This window comes from Pochonia chlamydosporia (genome assembly GCF_001653235.2).
Source record: "Pochonia chlamydosporia 170 chromosome Unknown PCv3seq00014, whole genome shotgun sequence".
NCBI classification, from domain to species: domain Eukaryota; kingdom Fungi; phylum Ascomycota; class Sordariomycetes; order Hypocreales; family Clavicipitaceae; genus Pochonia; species Pochonia chlamydosporia.
Window position 1 is genome coordinate 173,309 of NW_019154049.1, and position 22,009 is coordinate 195,317.

The 22,009-nt window shown below is 48.3% G+C and overlaps 9 protein-coding genes across 9 annotated transcripts; 5 read left to right on the forward strand and 4 right to left on the reverse strand.

Moving 5' to 3' along the window:
• Positions 1–5: 5 nt before the first annotated feature.
• VFPPC_10931 (hypothetical protein) lies at positions 6–1,277 on the reverse strand (the record flags this gene model as incomplete). Its single annotated transcript, XM_018289221.1, has 1 exon — positions 6–1,277. One exon carries the CDS (start codon positions 1,275–1,277, stop codon positions 6–8), a length of 1,272 nt encoding a protein of 423 aa, XP_018136819.1.
• Positions 1,278–1,966: 689 nt separating this feature from the next.
• Positions 1,967–2,428, reverse strand: VFPPC_10932 (cupin family protein; the record flags this gene model as incomplete). The annotated part of the gene is made up of 1 exon (XM_018289222.1): positions 1,967–2,428. One exon carries the CDS (start codon positions 2,426–2,428, stop codon positions 1,967–1,969), a length of 462 nt encoding a protein of 153 aa, XP_018136820.1.
• A 1,190-nt stretch (positions 2,429–3,618) lies between these two features.
• On the forward strand, positions 3,619–4,990 carry VFPPC_10933 (C6 transcription factor; the record flags this gene model as incomplete). Its single annotated transcript, XM_018289223.1, has 3 exons — positions 3,619–4,026; positions 4,089–4,584; positions 4,674–4,990. 3 exons carry the CDS (start codon positions 3,619–3,621, stop codon positions 4,988–4,990), a joined length of 1,221 nt encoding a protein of 406 aa, XP_018136821.1.
• Positions 4,991–7,636: 2,646 nt separating this feature from the next.
• VFPPC_16942 (hypothetical protein) lies at positions 7,637–8,659 on the forward strand (the record flags this gene model as incomplete). The annotated part of the gene is made up of 2 exons (XM_018294694.1): positions 7,637–8,199; positions 8,263–8,659. The coding sequence occupies 2 exons, from the start codon at positions 7,637–7,639 to the stop codon at positions 8,657–8,659; spliced, it is 960 nt and encodes a 319-aa protein (XP_018136822.1).
• A 191-nt stretch (positions 8,660–8,850) lies between these two features.
• On the reverse strand, positions 8,851–9,549 carry VFPPC_10934 (extracellular protein; the record flags this gene model as incomplete). Its single annotated transcript, XM_018289224.1, has 1 exon — positions 8,851–9,549. One exon carries the CDS (start codon positions 9,547–9,549, stop codon positions 8,851–8,853), a length of 699 nt encoding a protein of 232 aa, XP_018136823.1.
• Positions 9,550–11,916: 2,367 nt separating this feature from the next.
• Positions 11,917–12,759, forward strand: VFPPC_14853 (chitosanase CSN1; the record flags this gene model as incomplete). The annotated part of the gene is made up of 3 exons (XM_018292621.1): positions 11,917–12,015; positions 12,073–12,420; positions 12,505–12,759. 3 exons carry the CDS (start codon positions 11,917–11,919, stop codon positions 12,757–12,759), a joined length of 702 nt encoding a protein of 233 aa, XP_018136824.1.
• Positions 12,760–14,524: 1,765 nt separating this feature from the next.
• On the forward strand, positions 14,525–16,336 carry VFPPC_10935 (multidrug resistance protein; the record flags this gene model as incomplete). The annotated part of the gene is made up of 1 exon (XM_018289225.1): positions 14,525–16,336. One exon carries the CDS (start codon positions 14,525–14,527, stop codon positions 16,334–16,336), a length of 1,812 nt encoding a protein of 603 aa, XP_018136825.1.
• Positions 16,337–16,678: 342 nt separating this feature from the next.
• VFPPC_14854 (selenium-binding protein) lies at positions 16,679–18,516 on the reverse strand (the record flags this gene model as incomplete). The annotated part of the gene is made up of 8 exons (XM_018292622.1): positions 16,679–16,738; positions 16,802–16,927; positions 16,982–17,312; positions 17,373–17,434; positions 17,484–17,681; positions 17,736–17,850; positions 17,905–18,143; positions 18,193–18,516. 8 exons carry the CDS (start codon positions 18,514–18,516, stop codon positions 16,679–16,681), a joined length of 1,455 nt encoding a protein of 484 aa, XP_018136826.1.
• Positions 18,517–20,347: 1,831 nt separating this feature from the next.
• VFPPC_10936 (aminotransferase) lies at positions 20,348–21,529 on the forward strand (the record flags this gene model as incomplete). The annotated part of the gene is made up of 1 exon (XM_018289226.1): positions 20,348–21,529. The coding sequence occupies one exon, from the start codon at positions 20,348–20,350 to the stop codon at positions 21,527–21,529; it is 1,182 nt and encodes a 393-aa protein (XP_018136827.1).
• Between the last annotated feature and the right edge of the window lie 480 nt (positions 21,530–22,009).

The window sequence follows — 22,009 nt, forward strand, 5'->3', positions numbered from 1 at the left end:
CTGTTTTAAGCCGTCGGATCTATTTCGAGGAGCCTGTTTCCAGCTTCTATGAGGTAATAATCGGCATATACCAAGCCTGTCTCAGAGGAACGATCAATTGCATCTTTGTTGTTATTGACAGTAGCACCACTTAGAACTGAATCGCCGGAATCAGGGGCCACAGCATGTGACAAACAGTGCTTCAGTATTTTCTTTGCCCACGGGAGGAACTGGTCGTCGCCGGTAAGCTGATAGAGAAGTAATATCCCTGAACATGCAATCATTGCGGCCGATGTATCAAGAATCGCTGGTGGCCGAGGCGCGTCAAAGTCCCAGTAGACCGCGCCAGACTTGCCATCAGCATCCGTACTTCCACCAACACGACCACAAAAGTACTTGGTGCAGTTATATGCTGCATCTAAGAATGTCTTGTCTTTTGTATACTTGTAAACGGAGGCGTAACCATATAACGCCCAGGCCTGGCCACGACTCCAACAGCTCTGGTCGTCATAGCCCTGGACAGTGTATCTCCCCTTTACCTCGCCATTTCTTGGGTCATAGTTGACAAGATGGTAGGTAGAATTGTCGGAACGGACGTGATTTTTCAAGGTCGTGTGAGCGTGAGTAGTCGCCATCCTGCTAAATTCCGGATCTCCCGTAAGCTCCGAACAAACAAACAGGAGATCAAGGTTCATCATATTGTCAATTATGACCAAAAATTCAGTGCTCGGATTATCAAGGTTGAGCCGTCTCGTATGACAAGTATCCCATGATCGCAGGCACTGCACCTTCTCGTTCCATCTGGAGGCAAGTGATTTTGCCGCGTTGATGATGATATCTTTACTGGCTGCACTGCCGAAGAGCTTGTAGTGTCGGTAGAAGGAAGGAAGAATCATGAAACCAAGGTCATGGGTTGCCCTGTTGTATTGCTCCTTTTCCATCCCCTTCTGCCAGTTCAACGCTTGAGCCAGGATATCCTCCGATGAGAAAGCAAGCTTGACTCGCAACGACCGCTCATACAGCAGCCACAGAGATCCCGGGAAGAAACCAGAAGTCCACCAGTGTGAAGGCTCATACTGGTAGAGGAACTGTGTTGTGTCCGTTCGATGGGGGAAGTAGGTGTCCTTTGGCGGTGGACGCAATGCAACTCGCATAAGCTTTGATGTGACTGCTTTGTCAAGAAAATCGTGACAAAGTCGCTGCAAGCTTATTTGGACATCTGCAGGGACATCTTGAATCTCTGCAGGCCAGCTTGCTGTGTGAGCCAGTTGACTGATAACTGTTAAATCTTCACCCATTTTGAGGCGGTGTACCACTTCGCGTTGGGTTGAGCGAAACTTGAAGTGAACGTCAAGAATATGGAATTGATGTTTTAACTCCGAAAGCAAGGCCCAATATACAATAAAAATAACGCCTCGTACAGGGTTGCATGAAGCCAAATCAATATATTGGCTAAAATGTCGTTTACATATCCAAGTTACAAAACCAGCTTATCAAGGTGTGGACGGGGAGCGGCCCGGACTTTTCACCGGTGGCTAAGCCTTTGGACATGTTGTGCAAGTCCATCACAGCAGAACGTCGGTCTAGAGCCGGCTGATTACAACTAAATACGTATAATATAGTCTATGCAGTGCAACGTCTGGGGACATTGTACTTGGCACGGCGTAATTTGTTGGGCACAAAGTCGACGACCATCACAATGTTGGCCATGTGTTGTTCCTTTGGTCAGTCATGGGAAGGTCCACAACAGTCCGACCCAAAGGACGACGACATGATGGAACTGGTTCTCTTAATCTACCTAGGTACCTAGGTATTTGAGGTAATATGGCCAGAAGTCCCTGCCAATGAGACACTTTCGCATTGTATGTCCTTGACGCCGTTTTGCGGAACCCTACCCGGGACTGCATGATTCCCGTGTTGAAGCAATCCGCCAGTCCGTGAACTGAGAGTCAGAAATGTCAAAACAGCACAAATGCAGCATGATAAACTATTCCGTCTTTGCTGAGCTTTTGGGCTCCCAACCTGGATTGGCCATCTCAAACCCCTCAAACTCAAAACCTGGTGCAACGGTGCAGCCTACAAGTGTCCAGTCGCCCAGCGACAGCGCATGTTGCCATTCCCCACGTTCAACGATAACCTGCGGCCTCTCGCCTTTCAAAATATCTGGGCCAAGGACCACATCACGAGTGGGCTTGCCGTCGTCCCAGGATAGAGAAAGCTGCAGTGGTGCGCCCGCATAGTAATGCCAAATCTCGACGGCATCGAGAACACGATGCCAGTGCGACAGGCCAGAACTGCCCTCGAGGAGGTAGTAGATGCAAGTGCTAGATGCTCGACCATCGGCCAGTGTCTTTGGATCTTTAAACGTCTGTATGTAGTAGCCTTTCTCTGGATGTGGTGTCAGACCGAGCACATCAATAACTTGTTGGGCTGTGTATGAGGTCGACATGGTGCAGGAACGTGGAATGAATGAATGGTCAAGGCAAAGGTCAATTGGTACAACGGAGCCTGGTTAAGATGAAATGTTTCAGAGTTCAAATGTTGCTTTACGAATAGTTCCGGACCAAGAAGCATCTATATCGCTTTGCACGGAGTAGATCCTGTCAGAATGTCATCCGTGGTCAACCTTGTTCCGGCTGCTGCGACATACCTCAAACAGTAATAACCGAACCCAATTGACGTATCACGAACAGAGGCGATGGCACAACAGTTTGGGTTTTGAAAATAATTGACGCATCCTTGGTCCACAGCGGGGTGCTTGCCAACGCAATCAAATCAAATAGGTGCGGGGTTGGTCTTGCTGACAATCATTGCATTTGATGATGCTTTTTCTTTTTCGGATGGTTGCAATGGGACTTGAAAGGATTGATAAACCCAGGCAACGACATTGAGCCACATTGACCATTGAATGCTCTGGTTCGTCGACACATGCCGTCCATGTCTGGTGTGTAGCAGATGCAGATGCCGATGCCAATGCTCACTTGCACCAGACCTTTGACACATCCAGGGAGCATCCATGTCAGCGATATCCGGCCTGGCGGACACTGGACCACATGTATTCCTGCCTGATGCATCTTTGGTACTGTCTGTTGTGAATTACATCAAAGTCCAAGGTTGAGTTCGCATGGCCTTCTGCACAGATAGTCGACTAGATTTGGGCTTGCTGGGGCGCATTCATGGTGTGTGGTGTCCCAGCATCAAAGTTGAGAGTTCCATTTGATTTGAGGTCATTCGATCCGAGCAAGGTGCTGGTCTTCAATGTTGGTCTAGTCATCTGGTGTCATTGCTGCATCTCCCGCCCCCATAACATTTGAAGGCTGATTTTCCACACATGCAGCCAGGCATTGAATGTATGCTGTGTGCGGTCATCGTGCACCTGTGTTGGACTGGAGCAGATTGGCGCTGGGAATATTGAAGCTGGCACCAGACTGGGGTCTGGTCTGGTCTGGTGGATCAGGCCCCAGCCGTCACCGGAGACCCTCCGAGCCATTCAATCACGTCCATGTCTGCACTTGACATTCAATGTTCCACTTTGTCAACGTCAACTTCACTCCATCAAACATTGAATTCTTCTCTGCCTGGTGCCGTTGCTTCAACCCTCTACCATGTCCTGACAAGGCTGGCCTTATCGCGTCTACTATGAACATGCTTGTTGGGACAGCTTCGCCATCAAACGCCTCATCCGACGAATCGACGACCCCCTCGTTGACCGTCGCATCAACAGACCATTTCGACAGTGATTCCCGACCCAAGACAAATCGAAGACGGGGCCACTTTAAATCTCGTCTTGGCTGCTTCAATTGCAAGCGTAGACGGATCAAATGCAACGAGATACGTCCAGAGTGCTCAGCATGCCGGCGATTAGCACTGGAATGCAGCTATCCTGTTCAAAATGCTGCCTCAACAGACGCCGCCCCGACATCAGCCCTGTCCATACTAACGATTGAGGACCTCGCCCTGTTCCATCGCTTTCTCACTGCCGGCATACCTGCTATCCCTCTTAAATGTGAACACTTGTGGTGGGAAGTGGCTTCTATTTCTCACAGTGTAAGTCCTTGTTTTGCCTCGTTGCATGCTCGTAGTTCCCATCGCTCACTCCCAGCTACCAGTACGAGTGCCTCGCGCATGCAATGCTCGGCCTAGGAGCTTCCTACCTTTCGCAAAACGGAGAGTCGAAATATGCCGTCCAGGTCCTCAAACATCGCACCGTCGCTATTAGGCTATTCAAGGACTTGCTGGCCAAGATGCCCCAGACTCCCGCCGATGCCGACGCACTCTTCGCCACCATTGGGTGCCTGCTCACTCAAGCTGCCTTGCTTCCAAACAACATGGTCGAATACATGACGTTGCTACGGATTGCAGATTACGTTGTCCGCACTGTCACCCCAAAATTCCCAACTTCAATATTCCACATCTTTACGCAGATGGGACACGTTGATTCCCTAGTGACACTCGTTGCCGACCAGCCAAGAGACGATGATGTGATCCAAGGCTTCAGAAACTCCATTATGCTACTGGAAGGTCTATGCCAGTGGGATATCGAAAAAGATTTGCTAGCCAAGCAAGTACGATGTATTGATGCTCTAAGCATATCACCCCAAGATGGTACGTGCAACTTGCCAGCATCATCATCATCATCATCATCGCAGGCCTTTCTTTACCTAACGCAGAAAACTGACTTACCGCGCTTTCAGCCTGTGCAGCATTTATCGTCGTATGGCTCACGCCAACAACCTTCTCTAATGAAGAGTTTTCGCACTTTTTGAGCCCTGATAATGGTGTTGGCCATATCCTTACTATACACATATTGCTTCTAGACTACATCCTAGGCCATTTCTGTATTGACCCCTCACACAAGCCAAATTTCTCTTGTCGTAAGGATACCGTTATTAGCTGGACAAAGAGTCTGGCCCAGACCCTTCCGCGCAGTTACCTGCGGTACATGGAATGGGCCCTTGGCTACTGCGAAATTTTAGCTCAGCAAGATGCCCGCTATTTGCTCAGTCCCTGAGCTCGGCTGACAGAACGTCAATACTGATATTGTCTTTCCAAGCTACCTTTGGCCATGATGGCTTTGCAAGCCTCGGCGGGAGAAATCGAAATACGACAACACATCGTATTGCATTCTTTGCCACCTCAATTGCTAGCAAAGGAAGTGGTGTTATCGAGCCTATTGCATGGCTTCTACCAAGGCATTTGCGCCCGCACACCACCTACTTTCATACCCTAGTATTTGGCAGACTACGTATCCTGCACATCCGGAACTCAAGCAAGAGAGGAAAGTTCCTGGGAACAGGTCTGCCCGAATATTGATCGATCGAAATCGAAGAATTCCTGCAGTAAATATTGGGACACTGGTAGGTGATGTGGCGGGCCGTGCATCGGAAGGTGGATTGGTCACGTCGCCATATAGGCCGTAGCATGCATCACCATCCCAGAAAATGCAGCTGGCTTCGTTCCACGGCCTGAGAAGCATCCGCCGACAGCCACCGCATCAGTGGTCGGTAATTGGAGCGAATGAGAACATCTTCTGTATCTTGCTTTGTTGTGCTAAAATGCGGACTCTCCGTAATGGTCCATGTACCATTGAGTATCTGCATCAACGAAGCTCAGACCACAGGTATGGTACCCAGACTCGCTATTGCTGCAGGAGCAACGTGCGTAAATCGCCTGTCTAAAATCCTGCTTAATCGGAGGTTGCTCACGAATACCCCGGCCACAATTGGACAATCAAGCACCAAGTCTGCCTCGTGGGCATTCGCGAAACCCTTTTGCCACATGGATGGCCTTCCTACAGATTTATGCGGCGTTAACTTTCCAATTAGAATATGTTGAGGTTAGCCTGAGTCGCACAGGTGGCATGTTGTCTGTCGCTCATAGACTATAATAACAAATCTAATACTGCCTCGTGGCCTACTGGCAACAAAATCAGCTTCCGCGCCGATCGACTTTGTTGTTGAACATCGCCGCTTCAGGTGCGGCGGTGAAGAATTGTTCGTTAATGCCGTATTGAGTTCTGAAACTATCTTTTTCGATATCCACGCCCTTTTCCACGGCATTGCTCACTCTCCTCTTTGTACAGATAGCTACAGCCAAGTTAAAGAGGACCGAGAGTCGGTTGCATGGCATCACTGGATGTTGAGATTGAATCGCTGAAGTGGGGTCTGTTGTTGTCTTGAACCATACTGGACCTTCTCTTCATATGTGCTCTAGGTATTTGCTCCTCGCATTTTGCTGCGCGATAGACTTGACTGTTTAGCGGCCACTAGCGAGAACAATCTAAGCCATTTTAAAGTTGGAAGTGCTAAGGAGATGAGAAAGCATCCTGATAAGAAGATAGTGACAACAGGACATCCCAGCGCTGTTACATGTCGTGAAAATGAAAGTCGCGCGAACGAGCGCTATTACAGCCCAACTACCCCAGTGATAGACAAGAAGGATTATTAGATTCCTTCATTTTTAAATTGATATTCAGAACTTTCTCGTGGCAGCAACGTAATCGCAGCAACAGCTTCTCTCTCTCTCACTTCGACACAGACTTGAGAGATGATCAGGCTGACTGGAAAGAAGGCATGCGTGCTTTTCCGCTAAAGCCAACCACCACCACAGGCAGGGGTGGTTACGGGGGGAAACATTGAAGATCTGGTGCCAGTGGGGCATTCCTGACAGCAGACCAACTTCCACAGTTGAGGAGTACCGCGCTGTTCTTTACTAGGGCAAGTTTATCGGTTCGTTGGATCGGATTCGAAAGGACTTATAGCGGGGGGTATTTGAACAGGGGAAAGTATCGCATATCGCGTTGTGTGCTGAGGCATATTGAGCTGTGTTAGTGTATACTTGGATATGTTCAAATACATTAGACCACAGACTGTAAATAGGCCCGCTGTGCCGAATTATATGAGCCGACTAAAATTGTCAAGCAGAACAGAAAAGGACCCTTGCAAACTTCACCAGCCTTTTTGGCAAAACGAAGGCCATGCAAGCTGCTTTGCGGCTGATGGAAGAGGTCCACCTTGGCGTACAACATCCTGGCATTTCTAGCCTGAATTGACAACCTTACCATTCCAGTTATCACTTGGGACATGCAATTGTGGAGTAATTCGCAGACCTTAATAATAGACTCAGAAGGGGAGCATGGCAATCATTGACCGATTCGAATACCACTGCGACGCTAATGTCCTTGGGGGCCAGGGTCTTTGCGTTATGCTCGTTTGGAACACATCAATATGCTAAATCTCATCACAGCTTTGCAACAAAAGATGAGTTCAGCCATGAATTTTGAGTGTTTGTTATATCCTGTCTGGGTTTGCTGCCGATAAGAGATGACGAGCGGCGAACTCTGCCTCCTTGTAAAGGTTTCCAGAGTTGTACTAACTTTACGAGACATGGTAACTTAAACCGAGGTCGCTCGAGGTGGTGGTGGGGAGAGGTCATTCACACCCTTGTCATCATTCTGGCTAATATTAGGCCGACATGGAGCAAAGATTGCCAAGCGGAAAGCCCCATGATCGAAAGAATGTGAGGAGTCCAGAGCCGCAATTTTGTGAAGATTTTATCTGGTCTGTTGTCGCCGGGGCTTTGAATCCCGACTGAGCTGCTTTCTTTCTTCATCCCAAGAAGATATCAATCCAGACATCTGGAGTCTCACTGCGCCAAAATGTCGAATTACGACGATAAACCACCAAGCTATACACCTAATCCAGTCTCAGCTCTTAGCCCCAGTAGTCGAGACCCGTACTACGACCACGATGCCAACGCTCCAGAGGTAGTAGAATTGGTTTCGCCATCAGTCGCTAGCCCTGTACACGGTTTCCAATATGGCCAGCAACGCTTTCACGACACCGCAAACACGCAATATCCAGGACAAGGGCGAACTAATGAGCATGGAAGCGAAGATGCGACGGATAAGGAGGTGGTACCCGCAGAGTATGGACAGTATCAAAATCTTGAGAGCGCGATAGAGCCAGCAGGAAAGACTCCGAGCATATCATCGCATCAACCATCACAAGCACAAAAATCTCCGGACGCCCCGCTTCCTCCACTTCCAAAAGAAGAACGGAAAATTATGGGATTGAAGAGAAGAAGCTTTTTTATTTTACTCGGGCTGTTACTTGTTATTGTAGTGGCAGCAGTGGTTGGAGGTGTCGCAGGAGGAGTCATTTCTTCAAAATCGAAATCTTCCACAACAGACAGTGCAGCTGATTCAAACACAACTTCGACGTAAGTGTGATACAAATACCATCACCTAAGTCCTACGACTCTGAGACTAATACATTTGCGCAGTCCTTCTCCAACACCAACTACTCCCACGACGTCCACAACTGCCTCATCCACAACCTCTTCAGCTAGCGCAAGTCCGACGTTCCTAAACCAGACTTCATTTGATAACGGGTACGCATTCCAAGGATGGTCAAGAAACAAATTTACCGGAGCATATACCAAACTTATCCGAGACCAAGAAGGGGGAACGGATTTCGACTTTGATATACATAGCTATGACTGGGCTGCTAAAATCACAAACTGCTGTGTTTCGTTTTGCAACAACTCTACCAAAGAAGGCTGGCTAGGGTATACGTGCGACTCAAGGCATAGAGAAGCAGCAGAGGAATCTTTTGGCAGGATTTTTATCTGGTGTGCAGACAATCACACAATTCCTTATGCACGGGGCAAATGCGCATAAGCAACGAGAGAATACCAACTACAAACTTTCTTTGTAACTATAGAACCAGCAATTTAGATAATGTAGGCGTAAGGCCAATACACTAATTATATGTAACTATTTAAGTCGTGTGTTGTTGCTAGTTTTGCTGAGCAAAGTTCCACCACACCAACCCTGCCAGATGCATATATGTAACCCTAAAAAGTCGAAGACTAATCACCACCCCAATTTCCGCAACCATTGTTACCCGGTGCATGGGGTCTGCTTGAACGGCGGATTGGGTCGGGGCCAGGCTGAGGGAAATCAACGTCAGTGCCTTCGTAAGTGCAAACGCCATTACCAACGTTGGCAACAAACATGGCTGGACGACTGCTGTAAGAGTCCCCAGCACCGCGTCTGACTTTTCTGGCACCCGCCTTAACCGTAATAGCGGCACAATTCATATACATTTCACGATTGCCCTCGTTGTTAAACCAAGACCATCCAAACAGCATATTACCCGCGGGCAGATCGCTAGGTAGAGTGAAGCTGTAGCTTGAGTCACCTCTAACCGGACAGTTGCCAATCCACGAGCGGATGACCTTCCAAGAACTTCCGCGATCGTATGATACCGAAGCTTGACAACTTCCACCGTTGTGAGGCGTGTTTCCGGTAATAGTCATAGAGTAGGTACCTCCTGGTGACCAAGTTGCAACTGGCTTGCCTTTGGGAGTACCCAACAACTTAGCATAGCCTTTGCAGGGAAAGTCGCTGCCGTCTGAGCTGAGCGGCGAAGTCATATCATAGTCAATGTCGTTGCCCGTGTACGGGTTATAGCTGGAACGAAACGGAGGGGGGTTCTTCATTTCCATATGCGCTACAGCACAGACGGCCATCGTTAGGGAAGCGCCTAGAACTTGAGAAACCTTCATGGTTTGGAATTGCGAAATCGATGGCAGAAATTATTATAGCGTGTCAGCTTGTGCTAGTTCCGAGAGAGGCGGTCCTGTTTGTTGATCTGATCGCTGTCATAGATCCTTTAGACGTAAAGCAAAGATTTTATAGTTTTCATTTTCCTGTTATTGAATTCTGATACGTATCTTCCCTACGACATCACCGACAAGACTACGTCAAGTTTCCCAAAAGCAGTTATCTGGGTCAATGTTACTATCCCCCCACGATATGGCAACAGTCTGGCTGTTTATCAACTGAAAGTTTGGTACTGGATGCAATACCTTCCTAAAACGGTGTCGATGAATCTCATCGTGCAACATAAGTCTTCAAAATGAGATTTTCTCCGGCCGTTAGAGATTATTACAGTACCCGAGTTAACATTTGCATCAAGATACGTAACTTCAGACTGCGCAACCACGGGAGCACTCCCAGTTTCACACACCTTCTAAGGAATTTAGCAGTACACTGTCGCGTTACATGTAGAAATAAATCCGGCAACATAAAGCTAATAAGTTTTCGTTTGCGCATATTTGTAACCCAAGTACAAGTAAAACAGGCTCGTAGAGTTGGCATTGCTTGCCACAAACAGAAGACTGAGCATTATCCTGTTAGTCACATAACTCCAAAAGAGACGAGAATTAGACACTCTTCTCGAACTCACCGTCTGGTTTGACGACTTTCACCTTCACATGACGATCTGCAACGTTCCGGGCAACCAGGCACGGTCTTTGGTGGTACTACAGTCCCAAAGTTGTCACCTCAGCCCCCACGTGGGACCGTCTTGTTGACTTTTGGTTTGACCTCCAGCTTAGCTCAAGGCACGTTAAATGAAAGGTAAAGATTACGGCGCCTCCCGACGGAAGCCAATCTTATACCCGTCGAAGAACAGTTCGGTAGCAGGCCAGGTAACTGTCTGGTGTTGCTAGCTATTTCCGCTACATGATATTTTGCAAAGAGAATCGGACCGGATCCTGTGGTTGCAACTTTACTAAGACAGCATTTATATCAACAGCATTAGCAAGGGTACTGGCAGCTCCCTTTTGTATTCAGTGCAGCGCACTGGACCGTAACCTACGATGACCTTATGTCGTATGCAGAGGCACCGAAATTCTTAACCGATCCGAGAGTGGAAACAAAGTTAGTTACAGTAAACCGTCCTTGAGGAGCCAGGTACCCAAACTCTGCAAGTTCGAGTATAATCTGTGTAACTACTGCCTCGTTGCGTAGACGTACAAATTTTGGGGCGTGACTGACCATCCTCCGAGGTCATTCCTCACACGACATTACCTCAAGATCAGGTCTCCAAGCGAGAGAACAGTCCTACCATGGCGTGACCCCGATCAAGGCTCGGGCCAGCGATTTCTCTTTGCCCCCGGCAATCCGTGCCACCACTAAAGGCTTGCCGTTGATGTACTCCCCCGCAACAGACTGCCCCCCAGCGTCTCATTCAATCGCACCTTGCATGAGAGACTAGGGGCAAGAAACTGGGGAACAGCAACTTAAGCACAATGTAACACAGACTTCCTCGTGCTAATAACAGGCACCTTTGAGATTTCAGTGCAAACAGTGTTGTGGACTTTGCTCGGCTGAGAGTGAAAGCAAACATAACACAAAGATCCACCCACTAAGTGCACAGTTGAGACCAAATTGACATTGCCCTGGAGCCTCTAGTGTTCAGAATCCATCGTTCCCGCCTACACAGTTGTATTTGATACATATATAACGATACCATCCGACTGGCTATGTATCTATCCCAAGCTTTACCCCAAGCCGTGTCTGCAATCTCTCGGGGTTATTATTAGTCCAGGGTTCCCTTCGGCTCATCGTATGGCACAATTGGCCTGAAATCGTTTGCCTCCAACAAGGTTATCGAGATCCTTTCATTCAGCAGCCCCACTCACCAGAGACAAGCTACGTTACAACGTTCCGAAGGAGTGCCAGCTACCTGAGAATCGTCATTATTTTCCTCCAATCCCAATATAAACATAAAGACCTTCCCATTTTGACAGGTCGCTAAACATCAAGGCTAATTGACTTTCATAGCGGCTTTCTTGCCGGGTTTTGCCGGTTTAAAGGGCCAGACCGCCCACCCCAGAGTAATAACCAGGCTGCCGCGAATTTTAGTTTAGCCCCGGCATTTGCATCTCGATTTATCCTTGGTTCGCTCAGTCCGTGTCAAGCCTCACACTAACTTTCCTTATAATTTGAACCCGGAGATGAAAGGATATAAAGCTCTTATGGAATTGTATATATAGACCACATACCTTCTAACTACCTAGTGATAGCAGACTACTTCGTTTTTGAGCAAAATATACTTACCGATTTTAAAGCTTGTAACTACAAAGATGCGGTCTTCAAGTGTTCTTGCTGCTGTTACCTTGGGCGCTGTTGCGTCCGCGTATCAGCTTCCCGCAAACCTCAAGAAGATCTACGATCAACACAAGGTATGCTTGATCAGTCAGCCCATCAATGTAAGGCTGCTAAAACAACCACACAACTAGTCTGGAACCTGTTCCAAGAAGCTCTCCGGTACCTTCAGTGGCGGTGCTACATACTGCGGAGATCTTCCCAACGCCATCTTCCTGAAGGGAAGCAGCGGCAACTATGACAACATGGACATTGATTGCGATGGCGCCAACAATTCTGCCGGCGGGTGCTCAAATGACCCCAGCGGCCAAGGCGAAACCGCGTTCAAGGACACAGTCAAGACCTACGGCATCCCCGATCTCGATGCAAACATCCATCCCTATGTCGTTTTCGGCAACGAAGGCGCCAGCCCTTCATTTAACCCTCAAAGCAAAGGAATGAAGCCTCTTAGTGTCATGGCAGTCGTTTGCAACAACCAGGTGGTATGTTTTACCTTAAAGTCTACAGCTGGGCTTCGTACACCCTCGCCTCACTAGGGGCAATTGCTAACGGCGCGATACATCTAGTTTTATGGTGTTTGGGGCGACACCAACGGCTTCACCTCCACTGGCGAGGCTTCGCTGGCGCTGGGCAAGCTGTGCTTCCCCAACGAAGGTCTTTCCGGTGACAATGGTCATGATCCCAAGGACGTTCTCTACATTGGCTTTACCAGCAGCAGTGCTGTGCCTGGCAAGAGCGGCGCAAACTGGAAGGCTAAGAAGACGGCCGACTTCGAGTCAAGCATCAAAGCCCTGGGCGACCGACTTGTCGCCGCCTTGTAAATAAGCAGTTACCTTTTTCGAAGCTGAGGTCCCTGTCAATGCTGTACATAACTAGCTCGTGAATACATATTGCACATAACGAATGCGTTGAAAGTCGTCTTTTGTTGCAACTGATACCCTCTTGGAACGTAACACCTCACCCTAATCCCTACGTAACGCCTTGCGGAAGCCTCTTTGAGTTAGGTTTCGCATGAATTATCAGGAATGTCGGGTTGTCAAAATTTGGAGGAAGGCAACACGTCCAAAAGATGCACAGCCCCAAGCTGATAATTCTGGTTCGCTATATAGTGCGCGCATTTATCAGTTTGAGCGGCCGAATGATGCGTTGAACTTCATGTCTGCATGTCACAGCCTAGGCTGGCGTCTCGGCTTTTGAGCGTGAGTCAATTCCCCATCCCGCTGCGTCCTCCGACACCCAACTCGGCTCGTCACTGACCCGTTGTCGGGAAGATTATTAGCTGGTAACAATTGCTTCGGCATACGATGATTAGATGACACTTCGCCCTCAAGAACCGCGACGAGCGAAGCTTGTCCAATTGAGCACATGTTGGCATTCAACGCAATTGGCGGGTGACTCCAAACGGCAATCATCGACCGGGCAAAGGGTAATCATACGCTGCTCGTACGATAATCCAGGGGTATGTCAAGGTATTGTGCCTGCGACTCGGCCGTGATTACCAACATGCACCGATTGAAGATATGATGTTGGAAGCCCAACTCCCAAACCCGACGGGTCTATCCAAGGGATTGGCTCGGACTTCGGACCGGACTAGAAGATTTTCAGCAACTCCATCATGACTTACTAATGTAATATAAGATGGACTTTCGGGGTGTTCCAGGAGGCTCAAATTTTGTCAACTCAGCAAAGAAAGACCAAATCGACATGATATTATAAATCTTTGGACAGCAGGATCGGTCTTTAACATGTTGATAACGGGCTTTCCGGGTCACCCTCAAGCATTTTTCCAGCATGTGGGTACGGACATTCCGCGGCCAGACGGCCGTTTCAAGGTCAAGTTACGGACTTTGACGGACAGTTCCAACCAACCACATTCGCTCTTTGACCGAGACTTCCGCCACAAGTCCGTTCCTCACCCCTTCGACCAACAATGTTCCCACAGCATAACGAAACATAACTCGCTGAATCTCCCCTAATGGGGCCAAACATCCTGGTTCCATGCCGTCATAAACCGCACAATGGGTTGTTATGTCCATACATCCGAATCTGAGTCGAAGAGGACTTGGAGGACTAACAGGCGAAGGATTCCGGTGTTATTGACGGTCAGACAAGAATTCAAGTACCTTTCGCAGTAAGAGCCTATGCAAAAGTACGAAATTTGCATTACGAGTATCCCATTTTTCGCCGGATCTATCTGCAGCCGAGCGCGTACATCACCTGGCACACCAGTCACAAATCTCGTCAACCTCCAAAAGACAACTCATGCCCATTTGCAGAGGGCCAAACAACCAACTGCCGCTAGCAGTGGTGGGTGGGTTTAGTTAGTCGGGACGGCGTTGAGCAATAAATGCCGTCCCGCCATCACGGACAAGAATGTTCAATGATGTTTACATTACTCGTTTTATCATCCAAGATTTCCCCCAACCCATCGTTTGTGATTGTCTTGAAGAAACATTCCATAACTAGCATTCATGTCGATCTAAGACATTTCCGAAAATCGTGGCATCCTTGGCGTTTTAGCTCTCGTTGCAACCGAAAAGCAGTGAAACGACTTGGCCATCGATATAGCCAAAACTAGTCGTCGCAATGACGGCATCAAAGACCGCCAGCGGCGGTGAAGAACCCGTGCTTCCCAGCAAAATCCCATATTGGCGACTGGTTGTTGACCAAGCTGGTGTAACTCACGATGTCCTGCACCACGCTTATCCAGGCTCTGGCAGCGAAGCCGATCCATATCTTGTGCAATGGATCCCAAACGACCCCCGAAACCCCATGGGCTTCAGCAACACCAAAAAATGGTTCATCACCATTACCGTGGCCATCGCCACCCTTGCTGTCTCACTAGTTTCTTCAGCATACACCGGAGGAATTAAGCAAATCATCATGCAGTTTCATATCAGCCAAGAGGTTGCAACTCTCGGTGTTTCATTGTTCGTGCTGGGCTTCGCCATCGGGCCGCTGCTGTGGGCACCTTTGAGCGAACTGTTTGGTCGACAGATTCTCTTTATCGGGACCTATGCTTGCCTTACAGCCTTTAATGCTGGCTGTGCTGGTGCTCAGAATATCTGGACGCTGATCATTCTACGATTTTTCGCTGGCGCTTTCGGCTCATCACCTCTCACCAATGCTGGAGGAACCATTGCGGACATGTTTGAGCCAGCACAGCGAGGTCTGGCGACTGCCATCTTTGCTGCTGCGCCCTTTCTCGGCCCTGTCCTAGGCCCAGTTGCCGGCGGATTCTTGGGCATGAATGCTGGCTGGCGATGGGTCATGGGCTTGTTGGCTGCTTTCTCCGGGGCTGTCTGGATTCTCGGGAGTCTCCTTGTTCCTGAAACATATGCTCCGGTCCTCCTTCGCCAACGTGCTGCCAAGTTGTCCAAGATGACTGGCAAACACTACGTCAGCAAGCTTGACCATGATCGGGGCAAAGTAACCCTCGCAGAGTCCTTCAAGACGGCACTATCTCGCCCTTGGATCTTACTTTTCAAGGAGCCGATTGTTCTCCTGCTTTCGGTTTACATGGCTATTGTATATGGCACCTTGTACATGCTATTCGGTGCGTTTCCCATTGTTTATCAGCAACACCGTGGCTGGAACCAAGGCATTGGTGGCTTAGCGTTCCTTGGAATCATGGTGGGAATGATTGCTGCCGTCGTGTACACCATATTTTCCAACAAGCAGTACATTGAGACGCAGCGCAAGCACGGTGGCCACGCACCGCCGGAGGCCCGTCTACCACCTACACTTATTGGATCGATCGCATTACCGGTTGGTTTATTTTGGTTTGCGTGGACAAATTACGCTTCTATTCACTGGATTGTCAGCATTCTCGCTGGAGTACCCTTCGGTTTCGGCATGGTTCTGGTCTTCTTGAGTATCATGAACTACCTCATTGACTCCTACACCATCTTTGCCGCATCCGTCTTGGCCGCAAATTCTGTTTTACGATCTCTATTTGGGGCCGTCTTTCCTCTGTTTACGTCGTACATGTATGAGGATTTGGGCATTCACTGGGCGTCGTCTATCCCAGCATTCCTAGCTCTTGCTTGTGTCCCATTCCCATTTCTGTTCTACAAGTATGGGGCTTCTATTCGCGCCAAGTGCAAATTCGCAGCCGAATCAGCAGCTTTCATGGAAAAGCTACGCCAGCAAGTTCCTCCGGAAGCACCCACTGACTCTGAGAAAATTGACGACACCACCAACCACACGGCTGCGGATTTTTCAAGCGATGACGATACCCGCACAGGCGAAGAAGAGACAACATATGCCCCAGTCAAAGCAACACGATCTCATGCTTCAGGTCATGCTGAAGTGCCCATCGACTCAGCACTGTACGACGGCAACCCGTACGACATTGACAGAGTCAACAGCAATCACTCCTTTGCTGCCAACAAATGAAAGTAATAGACATCACTACGTAATTTCTTAATTTCTTTTACGTCTCAAAAGATGAGATAAGGAACACCACTCATACATTGGATTTCGTTGTTTGCCCAATTTGGTCAAAAGGGCGGTACCACATAGACTATAGCATAGCGGGAATAGGACAATAACAAGACACATACATATGTGAATTAAATGAACTTATTATTTCAGTGTTCTAATATGTAACTATGAAAGAGAATGTAAATGACTAAATTATCAGGGCCCAATTCCTATATCGTGGTTCAGCCGACGTGTGCAGACGTATGCAATTAATATCCGCTCATTCATACAGGTCCCGCGTCTCTGTTGCCACAATCAATAGTAAATGGGCTTCTGGGGGTCGGTCAAATCGAAGATGACCGCGCTGTGGGGTCGCTGTTGGTGGTATGTGTCAGAATATGCTATAGGTACTCATGTTTGATGGTGAGGAACACTTACAGCGCCGCCCCTGGTTTTAGTGAAGATGTTCTCGAAATCAATGGTCCGGTTAAAGCTCAATGCACCATTGGGGAGAATGTCAATCCAGTGACCCTTGTAGTCGCCAGGGGTGTTGAGAACGGAAATCTTTTCGGGTTGTTAGTGAGCACATTGCCATCAGGCTTTACAATGGGAACTTACGTCTCCTGCCTGGACAAAGTATCCAGTGACCAAAAGGTTCTTCTTATCGGGAGAGATCTTGACGTAGTGGGGTCCAATGATGGGTTGAGTCTCGTCGGGATTGTCGAGTCGCTTGACATTCTTCAAGTCTGAGATATCCAAGGCTGCCACGTGGTTACCAAGGGTAATGGTAAAGTAAGCCCATTTGCCATCATCGGTGATGTCTGAATAGATGGCGACAGAGTCTTTGGCTTTGTCTCCAAGATCGTAGAGAAGTTCAGCCACGCCTTGCTTGCCATTGGCATCCTTTCTGAAGGGATAGATAATCCAGACTTGGCCGGGGTTGACAGCACTATGGTCTTGTTTAGCTCTTGTTTTGTGGAAGCTTGTACTTTTGGGGGCTTCAACTCACGTAGCAAGCGCGGCACTCTCCTTGTTGCCGGGGATAAACTTAACATCTTGAATACCGCCGCCCTACCAAAGGTTAGCCTTTACTCCTAGCCCTAGAACAAATATGGCTTACATGAGGAATTTGGATGGTTGAGATGATTTTGCGACTGTCCAAGGCCCATAGACGAAGAGTGTTTGCCTTTTGGATTCCAAGAGCGGACACAGGTTTGAGAATAGTGAGAGGAACAACAAAGTCAGAGGTAAGAATAATGTTGTTTTCAAAGTCAACACTGAGGCCGTGGGGTGTGAATTGCTCGCCCAGAATGTTGAGCTATTCTTCAAGTTAGCATTATTGATGCGTCTTTCTTTCCGGAATGGGACGTACGGTTCCTTCAACATCCTCGGGCCACTCATGGATGATGTTACCACCGGCATCGGTCTCGACTAATCGTCCAGGGGAGCTTCCCACAGCGCTGCCCATGTAGGTAATAAAGAAGCCACTGCAAAAGCTCTGTTAGTATGTCGCCCTGCCTTCTTCCGATACTGAAACGTACCCCTCTGGTTTGGCTCGGATCTCATCAGTAATCGAACTCAGCAGAGCCCGATTGCTGTGAGCAAACTTGGGATGATATGGGTCGCTGGAATCCCAATAAAATGCAGTATCCTGTGTTTTGAGAAGTGACAGCAAGCCACCACCAACAAGGGTCTTTCCATCCAATGATGTACCCAAATGATGAGGAGAGTTTCCACTGGTTGGAACATCGGAGATGTGAATAATTGTTCCAAATGTATCCTATGTTACTTAGCAGAAGATACAATCGTGACGAAGCATCTATACATACATCATCCAAACTGACAGTGACCAAAAAGTCTTTGTGGTTGTTGTCACCGGCACCGGTCCAGAAGTGGCCAACCTTCTTGGGCTTAATGTTGGAAACCTCGAATGGTGGACTATCGATGGGGGGCGTCGGCAGTTGGAGAATAGGCAACGGCGGAGCGTTAGACGCCAAAGGCTCCGTAACACCAGGAATTGCCGGGATAAGGGGTGGAAGACTCAGGCCGAGAGGGTCTCGCTTCGCTGCGGTACGGGTGCCATCAACGGGACTGCCCAAGGCAAAGTTTGCAATGCTGCCGAGCAGTAAAATGGGACTCGCCGTGCTCTTCATGTTGAGGGTGTTGTGAGAGATTTTGAGCAAGATTGGAAGGAGATTGTGCCTGACTGAGATGAAAAAGACAGCAAAGTGAGCAAGTTATCGAGCTATATATCATTGCCGTGCCCCTCGAGAACTACAACATGTTTTTCTCCTATCCACCCATGTCCTGATGATGTTGTCGTCTAAAATTCAGTCATTGGCGCTGGTATGGTGCAATTGGCCCATCGTGACAGCAGCTGTTGCTTTTTCTCAAGATTTACCATTGGATGTCAACCGAATCCCGATTCATACGTCTTATCTGGAGTAACGAAGCAGGGGGTTTTCTGCGGCTTTGCTCTACTCTTCAGCATCCTCATGCTTAATCCGTACAGTCTCGACCAATCACGGCAGTTGGAAGATCGGTTGCCGCCTCATTCTCCCAGACGATGACGGAATATGCATGTCTCGCTGATCGATTCCAACTACACCATATTGAGAAGGGCATATTTGGCAGAGCGCTCATAATAGGAGCTTCAGAGGTCAAAGAAGGCTTCTTTCGGCCAATTATTCCCAATGGAGAGCGCCACAAATTTCCAGTTCCTACCATGGTACTTGCTTTTATACAGGATCCTCATGGGCTAGTCGGATTAGAAGCAAGGTACGAAGTGAGTTTGACCACAATATGACACAGTAGTGTTGTGTGTGAATAGAGCGATTACAGAACAGCGATTTTTACAGCAGCCTGATTCTATTCTAACCCTCTCTTTTGTTCCTTCAAGGAAGAAACTCTGTGGTTGGGAGCCGTCTTCAAACTACTGGAGAACTCGTGTCACAACGATGGCACGGGCGGATTCGGCGCTCAATCATCAGCGAACTAGTGCATAGCTCTCGGTGTGTTAAATTGCAAGCTTAACTTGTTTAAGCTTCAAAGTAAAGAGTTAGGCAACAGTGCTTTGTACTGTAGGTAAGATTTTATCGAGACAAGACGAGTCTAGTAAATCCAACAAGGCAGTTCTCAAGCTTGTGCGTATTTGCCGCACCCCTGGCCTATGGCGTGATCCACTACTGAAGCACGTCGTTCCAATCCACCAAACCAGACTTACCAACATCAGCAAAATGTCTGGCGGCAACTTGGGCCAGCCGGCATTAGTATGGGAATTCGCATTGTTAGCTGTATTTGTTTAACTCATTGTTTCTGCACGAATGTCTCATCGCAATTTCCTCATATGGCGTTGTTTTCTGCTCCCAGAGTTAGTTAGCTCTAGTCCTAGGCATGTGCATTTCTGGAACCGTGTAGATGACAAAATGTCACCATAATAGTTCAGTTTGATGCCACTTACAGCTGTCGATCTCAATATAAGCAAAAAAAAGTAATCTTTATCGCCACTTACGGTATTGTGCATGATGCAAGCTTTGGTATGAGTATCTTGCATATTAAATTGCTTCCACGTTAGATTCCAAATCACCAGTAGCTATGGGCAAGGCGTCTAGTACAATGCCCCGCCGTGTCGGCAGCAGAGACAAAAGAGTTTCAATTACCAAATGCACTGTTAAACAGCGGGAGATTAAAAGTATTAAAGAGTTCAAATATGTAACCTTTCGCGTAGTATGCTATAATAGATTGCAATATGTCGGAGTACATGTATGCCTAGATGTCAGGTTGGCAATACCTCTGGATTTAGACTTTGAAAGCCTCGTCAACATTGAACCCCCACTAGAATTGACACTCAGATCAGATATCTAGTCAAGTCCACGCCCTATAATGACATCCACCATAGTTGAGCCTCCACAAGATCACACCACTTGATCCATTGTGTTAACGGAACACCAGCATCTAAATTATTAAGTAAATTCGTACGATAATATGCCTCAGCAACGACCAAGACGAGTGCAGAGACTACAGGGAATTGGGGTAGATCAAATGGGAGCCATTGGCGACTCTGTGACAAATGACATTGACCTTCTTCGACTGGAAAACCTGGACACGGACATCCCCCCAGATGAAGAAGCGGTGGCTCGAACAAGACGCGCCGCAACGACAGACGACGACAACAGCTATCTGCCTTTTACCGGACAGAAGCATCTCCGCCTGGTAGCAGCAGAACATGTCTCTCGAGTCGCGGGGGTTCCTTATTCCCCTGATCAGAATTGCGTCATTTCCAGCGGGGGCCTATCTGGGATCCTAAATGTCCTCTTGGCAACTATCGACGAAGGAGACGAAGTCATCGTCACAGACCCCACGTACATTGGCTTGACTAACCGCATTGTGCTGGCTGGCGGTCTTCCCAAGTATGTGCCGTTTGTCTTTGACCCGTCGAAACCTTGGAAGATTGACCAGGATGCTCTTCGAAATGCCGTGACACCCAGGACTAAAGCCATGCTGCTCATGTCTCCATCGATGCCATCCGGCGGCTACTTTGACAAGGACGATTGGCACCTCGTAGCCGAGCTTTGCGTTGGAAATGATCTTTGGCTCATTCTCGACACGGCAATGGAAAGACTAGTATTCGACGGACGTGAGGTAATACATCCAGCCGGGCTGCCTGGTATGGCAGAGAGAACCATTACCATAGGCTCCTCAGCAAAGGAGCTACGAATGATTGGATGGCGCGTAGGTTGGATTGTTGGACCCGACACCGTCATGGCAGATATTGCCACAGTTTCCATGGCGAACGTGGTCGTTCCAGTAGGCATTGCCCAAGACGCAGTTGCCATTGCTCTGGAGAAATCTCAGACGACGCTGCAACCCTATGTAGAGGAACTCCAAGCCAGGCGAGACAAGGTCATCTCTGAGCTGGAGGGACTTCCCATCGGTATTCCTGCCGGAGGCTGGAGTCTTTTATTGCGGGTGAGTGACTACGGGTTCACAGGACAAACAGCATCAGAGAGATTGTTGAAAGAGGGTGTCTGTGCCACAGGAATGAAAGGCTGGGGGACAGAACACGGGGCTCAATATGTTCGATTCGTTTTCTCCAACGAACCAGTGAATCGCTTACACGGACTTGGATCACGGGTTCGAGCTGCGCTGGGCATAAATTCGACCTAGCCAGCAAGGTGAAGATGTGGCTCATTTGATATGACGGAAAACGCGGTAACAGCAAAGCAAGAACCAAAGCACGTATGTATTCATGATTAGCAGGCAGTGCCAGATGTGTGGCAGTCTAGCTTTGTTTTTTGCAACCCAGAGTTACAATACACGATGCAACATTAGTCAACCCTCGCACAAGGGCTGAGATGTTCCTTCCTAGACACGGATAAAGACACAATGGAATTTACTATCTACAAATTAAATAGCCGCTTTTATATTCACCTGAGGAAGAAACGAGCGCCCTCTAGCAAATGGACTGAGTGTATGTTGTGGTAGAGCACACATCGCTACCCTACACGATTGACCAGATTAATGTTGCCTGTCAATTTGACTCAACCCAAACAGACCCGCTTGTAGTGTAATAACAGGGGCGAATTTTTTTCGACATCATCTGTCTGGTACCATATCCCATCGATTACTAAATGGTAGCACTCGAAT